Raw genomic sequence first — 8,149 nt, 5'->3', positions numbered from 1 at the left:
AAGAGGCTCTTATTTTATATTCTAGCTTGTCAATACCGGTAATTTGAGTTTCTGATTCGGTCGAAACAATAGACTTGGTATTTTGACTTCACAAACATCTAATTTGAACCAGTGCTGCATTCTTCATACCACATGACAAACAAAAATCGATGTTTATCTGTGTTTTTTTAATATTTGCTTTTAAATTAACAAATTAAATAATATATAGTACTAAAATTTGAATTATAATCTACAGTTTGATACCAAACTTATCAACATAAATTCATTAAATAGTAGTTCAATATAATTTTGAATGCGAGTCAACAAACGAGATGACATGACCTTTCACCCATGACCTGTCTCGAAAGGGTTAACATTTTCTTTCACCCAACTCCATCTACAGTGACATTCACAACACTGGGCAAACTTTGGTATTAATTAATAACACCTATAACACTTGCATCTACAGCCAAAAATAAAAGACCTAACTTCATCATCACCAGAGATTACAAGCACACCATACTAAAGAACATGAAAATGATATACAAGTCCCAATTGAGAAGGTTTCCACGGTAATTATATTAACAGTAAACCATTTCAAAACACATAAATGAAAATAATGACAATTAACAAATTCTTAGTTACCTAACACAATATTTTAAGCTGCGAAAAAGATGTAATAAGTGTGTTCAGTAAGTCATAATTTCAAGTTGAGTAAAAACAAACACGTTAGGAAAATCCAAGTGCAATAAACTAAAGCTGTACAAAATGATTAAAATTGGTTTAATAAAACTTATTTGCAGTTTATTACTACGCACTATCATACGTTTTAACCTAACTTACCCCCCAAGTGGGCCCAGACATAACTTCACCTTGACTTTATATTGCACAATAATACCCAAGTTTTCTTTTTGTTGTGGATCTGTAATTCTGAAAAAATGATATACGTCAGTTGGTTTGAATAAAACATTTTCTAAATATTGAAGTTCTTTTTTAGTACTAGTAACAAGAGATTTAAAAAAAAAATTAACAAAAATGGTGCATAAATTACACAGTCTTGTTGAACTGCATGTTGAACCCTTAAAAAATTTTATGGCAGGTACTGGCAAATTGTATTAGAAAATTGAAAGGTAAAAGGCTTCAAAACATTAGTCAAAGAAGAGCAAGAATCATATACTTTAATAAATCACGAATGTCAAAAGAGAAAATAGTTACCAGTAGTGGAAATACCACAAAAATTCTAAACCACAGTATTGCTGTGACTAGTAAAAATGAGCAAAACAAGGAATACAATATGGCCAAAAAGCATTCTAAACAAAGAAATCAAATTATTGCAAAATAAACAGTTTGATTAGTTTAATTTCATTACTGGAAGAAAGAGTTAATTCAAACTCATGATAACGGGTGAACTACGTTTTCAAATTACCAAGAAGTGAATATTTTTGCAAGATTCTGTATGTTACTAGGTCTTAAGTGTTTATCTAGCAGCAATACAATGGATGACTGGGCAAAAAAGGATTAATATCAGTCAACATTGTCTTATCCATGTATAGAGACCTTTCAAAAGCCATAAATCAGTGGTATGTAAAAATTACTCCACCCATTTACGGCAAAAAGTAACCTGAGAAGAATAGCGGTTACATCAGCCATTAATTTTGGAAAAATAAAAAAAGTGCAGGAAGGGATTCAAACTGTATTTAGGATGATTATCTTACATGGTGGAAGAAGCAAGATTTGTGTCTTCATGTTTCAACTGACCGTCGAGTGCTAGACCTCGTTTATCTTTGTTGTTTGCAAGGAGAGGTTTCAAGTAGAAGACTTTAGATAATGTGAATCCAGGCCCTATGGGACAACCATCCCTGAAAAAGAAAACAATAGAAAGATTCACTTTACACTAAAAAATTACAAGGTCCAGAATCAGGTTACCTGAAATTAAATTTAAATCAAAAATTTTTTTAATTGTCTGCAAGGGCATAAGAACTTGTAGTAGGTTTTCAAATATCAAATTAAATAAAAAAAAAACATTTTGCAGAGTTTTAATTTAAAAAATAATACTTATAAGTCTCAGAACTGTTAAGAATAGATTATTACACAGCTACAATTTATAATTTTTTTCAGTAAAACTTGATAAAAACAGCGTAAAGCTTACATCATAACTACATTGCTACAAGTAAAGAAAAACTTTAAAAAAAGTAAATACAAGGATGGCTAATATCAATCCTTGAAAAAAAATTCAAAGATAGTAAGAATAGAATTTACAAATGTCATCCTACTATCTTGTTTGCATTCTTTTTGAAAGATTGATATTAGCCATCCCTATATTTACTTGAAAAGTTTTTTTCTTTACTTGTTTTTTTAATGCACTGTTTCATTAGACACAGAAAGGTTGTATTTATAACCCAGTTCTAAATACAATGAGGTTCCAACTGTAATATTTATTGTTTATCTATTATTGTCTTGTAATTCCTGTTTCACCCTGTACTTAAGCTTTTTAAATGAACATCAAATTTATGTAAGAAAGCTAACTTCAAGAGGTAATGATAACATCTTTTACACTAGAATTATGATTTTATTTAATTACTACTAGTTAATTATACTTATAAAAGCAGATACTCCATTTGAAACTATGTCACCTCAGTGAAATTGGTTGACACAATTGTTTTGGTTTTTGTCTTATCATGTAATAAAAAAATAAGAAAAAATACAGAAGAAAGAAGAACAAGAAATTCAAACTTTTTCTATGATATTTACAGACATTCCCAGAACTTGTGACTCAGTCACGACATATATATTTTTATAAAAGGTAACACTGTATAGTATTGTAAAGTTTTGATGACCTATTGAGGAGATATTTAAAATACCATTTCGATGAAAAATATGAGCCATTCCTACATAGACAGTGCTGCCACCTGCCTAATAAAAACAAAACTAAATCACAAAGTTAAGGTATGTTCATCTATTAGGTCTCCAATAACCGAAAAACCAACTGATAATAACATTTTGAAAGCATTATCTCAGTAAAACCCAATAAAAATAACTTAAAGCTTACATCGTAATTATAATGCTATAAAAAGAGATTAAATCACAAAGTTAAGATACAAAAATCAATCAAAAGTGTCCAATAACCCAAGCACCATCTGAATAACCTTCTGAAAGTGTTATCTTACTAAGAACGATTACAAGATGCAATATGATAACTTGTCATATAAAACATTAATATATAACTTGAGTTAATAAATATAGATGTATATTTCACAAGTACATGAGATAATATACATTACATATATTTAATATAATTTTAATAAACTACTAAATCTAGAGCCCTCAAACCATTAAACCAGTAAATACAAAACACACACAAGTATGAGGAATAAAATTTTGTTATAATAAGCAAATGTAACAGAATTAAAGAAGTCCAACTTTTCCTATAGAGAGCGGGAAAACTCATCGTTTTTCTCGCACGTCACCAAATGTAAAAGTTCTAACTTTATAGCACGAAGAAACTACTTACTCGCTCTCCACTTCAGCTACACAGCACTTGTACTGAGCAGTAGAAAACAGACAAATGTCAGCAAACTGTCGAACTGTAATGAATCCAAGTTCTGATAAGTAATTGAGAATACAGACAAGCATCTTGGTGAGTTTAATATTTCTGTATTGTATCACTTTCAAAAACAGGTTTAGAATTTAAAATTGAAGTGGAAAATGGATTTAAATGTTCTAATTGACAAAAAAAAAAACACTGGAATTATTAAAACATTTTAAAACTGCATGTATAACATCATTTCAATTGAAGTGCTTACCAGAAACTTTGATCTTTTTGACAGTTCTGTTGGAGTTGTTGGCAACATGAACGTTAATCGCTATCTCTTCTCCATGGTAGTATAACTAGAAATTAAAAAAAAATATCTTGTCAAAAACCATGCCTAATACTCAATTACCATGACAAAATGTTGAAGTTACCGTAATAAAAAAAACCTATATTGGTAACTGGAAAAATTAATAATTTATATTACGCAAAAATCATTATATAACTCAGATGTCAAATGAAGTAAGCATTAATCACAACAACCATACAGCTCAGATGAACTGTTACTCACTTAATTAGATGGAATTCTTTCCTGAATGGAATATTTCTTAGTTATCATTTAACTCTCACCAAGAAGGAATGTAAAGGTTATTTTTATGAAAGTCAGTTTTCACACTAAAGCTCAAATACTTTAACAGACACACAACTTATTTAAATGAAACTGTTTTGAAATGCATGTAAATGTACAATTAGAAATTCATATGACTCTCCTCCTAGTTATTTCACTAAAAACATAACACATTCATTTATTTAAAATACTGTTGTTTAAAGTTCAGAATTAAAAAATAGGATGCTAATGCCCACAGGAAGACAACTGCCTTCAGAATCATGAATCTAAAGAAGAATATATATCAAGCTCAAATGTTAAGCTTTAATTATAAAAATGTAATCATATTTAACATACAGAGGATATAAAGACGTTTATTTATTATCTTGTGTTTTGACACAGACTATCGTTATCACTATGATGACAACGTGGAAGCATACGTTTATGGTACGTACATGGTGTACAAAATTAATTGTCTGATTTATACTATTGTTAGATTATTTTAAGATTTCGAAATTATCAGAAATGTATGGGGGCCTCTAGTATTTTGAGAAAGGTTCAGAGATTTCATGGACTATTAAAAAAAAAAACTTTTAAAATTTAAGGCTAAATTTTTAAAACTGATCACATTTTACTTGATTTTAGGATGAACAAATTTGAAGTTAGTATCTCTAATATTAAAAATTTTAAGTCTCACAAGGAAAGCCAATCTTTCATGGTCATGTTACAATTCCATCTGCCTTACGATCAACCTTATCCACATCAACTTGTGTCTCCATTTTCTTTCTCTAACTTTACCAGTTTTAGCTTACTGGATAAATGTCATTCTGATATAAATATTTTGTTTTTATCCACTGATAAAATTATGTAAAACTAGCCTAACCTTTAGCCCGAATCAGTGTCCAAGTAGTAAAATCTGTTGGATATTTTAACTTCACCCACAATAAATGTTTGAATAAACTAACCAATGGCATCTGCTATGGAAGCAAAAATTGTATAAAGGACAGTGTTAGATAATATTCCCCTTCCTTCTTTCTTTTGTTATTAAATCCCCAATGATCTCATTAGATGCTAATTGCATACCCAGTTTTATAGAAGGCAATAATAGATTAATATAACTGATTAAGTACTTGTGTCTATAAAAAAAAGTGTCCAATTTCAGGATGATTTTTTTTTTATCACCCTACTCAGGCAAAAATCCTAAAATAAAATAACCTATGTACACCATTAGAAAGTTTCTAGTTGCCAAACAAATAATTATGGTAATTGAGCTAGCCTATTGTGGGTGATGGATGCTAACACGTGCACAATGGATCATTACTGTAGTAAGATATATATATTTAATACAACCAACAGTTTAAACCATTGGTACTTCGTGAAACTCGATAATTACAGAATTGAGGAAAGCAAGGACAATTGTACATTTCACAAAAACTTCCTTTATCAACGACCACAGTTTCACCTGTAAAGACATCGTCAAGTGTTGTACCTGATGATGCCTTTATGGGTGGAAAGCATGGCCATAATAAATTTTTGTGAAATGTAAAGACTTTAAGTATTTTCATGTCTTGACTGTGTGAATCCCCACATAAAAACTACTAGAAAGTCACAAATAAAGACCCCATTATTAGTACAGTTTAACAGCAAAATTTAATAAACTGAAATTATTTCAGTTTTTCCAAGACACAGAATTCATTTTTCTCATAAGCAAAATTAATAAATACGTATTACTAAGTAAACTTAAATCACAACCACCCTCCTTTACATCTTTGTAAAGGGCAAACACTGAGCAATACCAAAAACCATTTTATAATTTGTAATTTATTAATAATAATTTGAACAGCTTATTGACAAAAAACATGAGATATCATCAGACAAAAACAGACCTTCTGTTTTACCGAAGATAAATCTTCTGTTTATGATGTACAACTGTTGGACAAACAAAAGGTGAATGGTTGTACAGTCCTATGTTAACTATAGCATGCAGGTAAGAGTGAAAATGCAATGTTATTATAAATACCAATACATATACGTCAGGTCATATCCAGTAATCATGACACGTTCTTTTGGTGATAATTAAAATCAACCTGGATTTGAAACTCTACCTCTTTATCCAGTGAGGCTTCAAGATGGAGTTTGTTAGGGGACATCATAAATTCTTTGCTAACCTCCACGCTGGGCTGTTCCCCTTGCTTGCTGGGTGCGTACATTATCTTACGAATAGCCAGCCTTACAGAGTTCCTGTACAACAAAAAAAACAACGTTAATAAACTGTGAAGTATCACAAAAACCAGTTTTGGATTTGTTAATAATATTTTAATTTTTCTGTTTATTTATATGTAGGTAGTGATTATTTTCAGATTTTTCATGTTGTCTAATCTTAACATGTACTGTTTTGGTTATCTTTGAAACAAGTTTTTAGTCGTTTACTTACACCTACTGAGAATAAGTTTAATTACTCTATTTATATGTAAGGAGTGATTGTATTCAGTGAGAGAGGCTTCTCACCTGTAAGAAATTACTGATTTTTAACAAGCACCAAACAATTTTAAACTTGGATATAACAAACCACCAAAGATATTTTTATATTCTGAAGACTGAAGAAAATGAAAATCTTTAGCTCAATTAAGCAGATTACAATGGTAAAATTCACCACTTAGGCCCAGTTACAAACTCTATAGAGGGTAGCACTCAGATCCCATATGTCAACAGTTTTTTGTTCGTTTGTTTCACTGGCAACAAAAGTTGATTTTAAGATCTTGCCTTTTGTGAGGTTTTTCATCTGTATTATCAGCAACATACGCTTTCAATTCATAATCCACTCCACATGGTTTCCCAGTGTCCCCTGGTGCAGGTTGGAGGGTGACTGATGCAGGACAATGGGGGGGAAGCTAAACAAAAACAAATTTGAAACCAGGATTTTAAGCACAGGTTTTTTGTTGTTTTTCTCTAGTGCATATTCTACCTAAAATGTAAAAAAAACATTGTTAAATTTCTATTTCAAACAAGGTAAACACTTGTTATCAAACTAAGTACTACAAGTTTTTATGGAATAATATTTTCCTCTACCTCTTCAACTTATACAATAATCAGTGTCACAGAGTGCTTAAAAATACAACGTTATGGCTGGCCTTATAGTGAGTGATCAACATTTAAAAGTGATAGATAAATGTGTCTGTTTATTTGTTTAGAGTAAAGTTACATTAGGCTATCTGCTGTGTCCACTGTGGAGGTAAAAAAAAAAACCCAGATTTTAGTGATTTAAGTGTGTAAACTTCGGGGGACAGGTAAGTGTCAAAATCAGCTAAATGTGCAAAGTCTTGGTCCATTGGACCGACCCTGTACTGGAGAAGGAATATTGAGTATAATTCCAAAATTATTATGTGCATCTACATGAAATGTGGCAGACTTTTAACAAAATGTACAAGTTTGTTATACAAATAATATCAGATGAGTTACAAAGGTATTTGTACACAAAATAAGCCTGTGAATGGACAACATCAGTCTGACTCAGACAGGTCAGAGTGCAAGGTTATGTTTATGTGAAGAATAAAACTACTCTTGTCCAATGTACATTTTGCACACTGCATTTTCATAATTTCTACAACCTCCTAAATACATATCTAGTTTTTTCAGTATCCCTGTAAACTGTTTCTGGTACTTTCTTTAGTCTAACACGAACTGTTGTAAAATCATCAAAGTAGGGCAACGTGGAAAGCTGGTAGCTCGGAATCAAATTCATAATACCATGCCGAATGGTACTCTGTAAAAGGTTGGGGCAGGCACGCTTTGATCCTTGCCAGTGCATGTAGGGTTAATCATGTATAACCTAACAACCATTTGTAATATTAATAATCATTTCAACTCTAGAAGGTACGTTATAAAAACATACTAGTTAATTCATGTATAATCATGTATAACCTAACAACCATTTGTAATATTAATAATCTTTTCAACTATAGAAGGTATGTTATAAAAACATACTAGTTAATTCATGTATAATCATGTATAACCTAACAACCATTTGTAATATT

The 8,149-nt window shown here is 30.7% G+C and overlaps 1 protein-coding gene across 1 annotated transcript in view; it reads right to left on the bottom strand.

Moving 5' to 3' along the window:
• LOC106460270 (beta-arrestin-1-like) overlaps positions 1-8,149 on the bottom strand; it is a 38,705-nt gene that overhangs the window by 3,776 nt on the left and 26,780 nt on the right. The window contains exons 6-11 of the mRNA XM_022386939.1: positions 6,879-7,006; positions 6,221-6,356; positions 3,783-3,867; positions 3,491-3,563; positions 1,695-1,838; positions 823-909 (exon numbers count right to left, since the gene is read on the bottom strand). Coding sequence (XP_022242647.1) covers positions 823-909; positions 1,695-1,838; positions 3,491-3,563; positions 3,783-3,867; positions 6,221-6,356; positions 6,879-7,006 — 653 coding nt within the window. The remainder of the gene's footprint in view (positions 1-822; positions 910-1,694; positions 1,839-3,490; positions 3,564-3,782; positions 3,868-6,220; positions 6,357-6,878; positions 7,007-8,149) is intronic.

This window comes from Limulus polyphemus, unplaced genomic scaffold (genome assembly GCF_000517525.1).
Source record: "Limulus polyphemus unplaced genomic scaffold, Limulus_polyphemus-2.1.2 Scaffold738, whole genome shotgun sequence".
Taxonomy (NCBI): domain Eukaryota; kingdom Metazoa; phylum Arthropoda; class Merostomata; order Xiphosura; family Limulidae; genus Limulus; species Limulus polyphemus.
The sequence above is the reverse complement of the archived record's forward strand: the minus strand, read 5'-3'. Positions and strand labels throughout refer to the sequence as shown.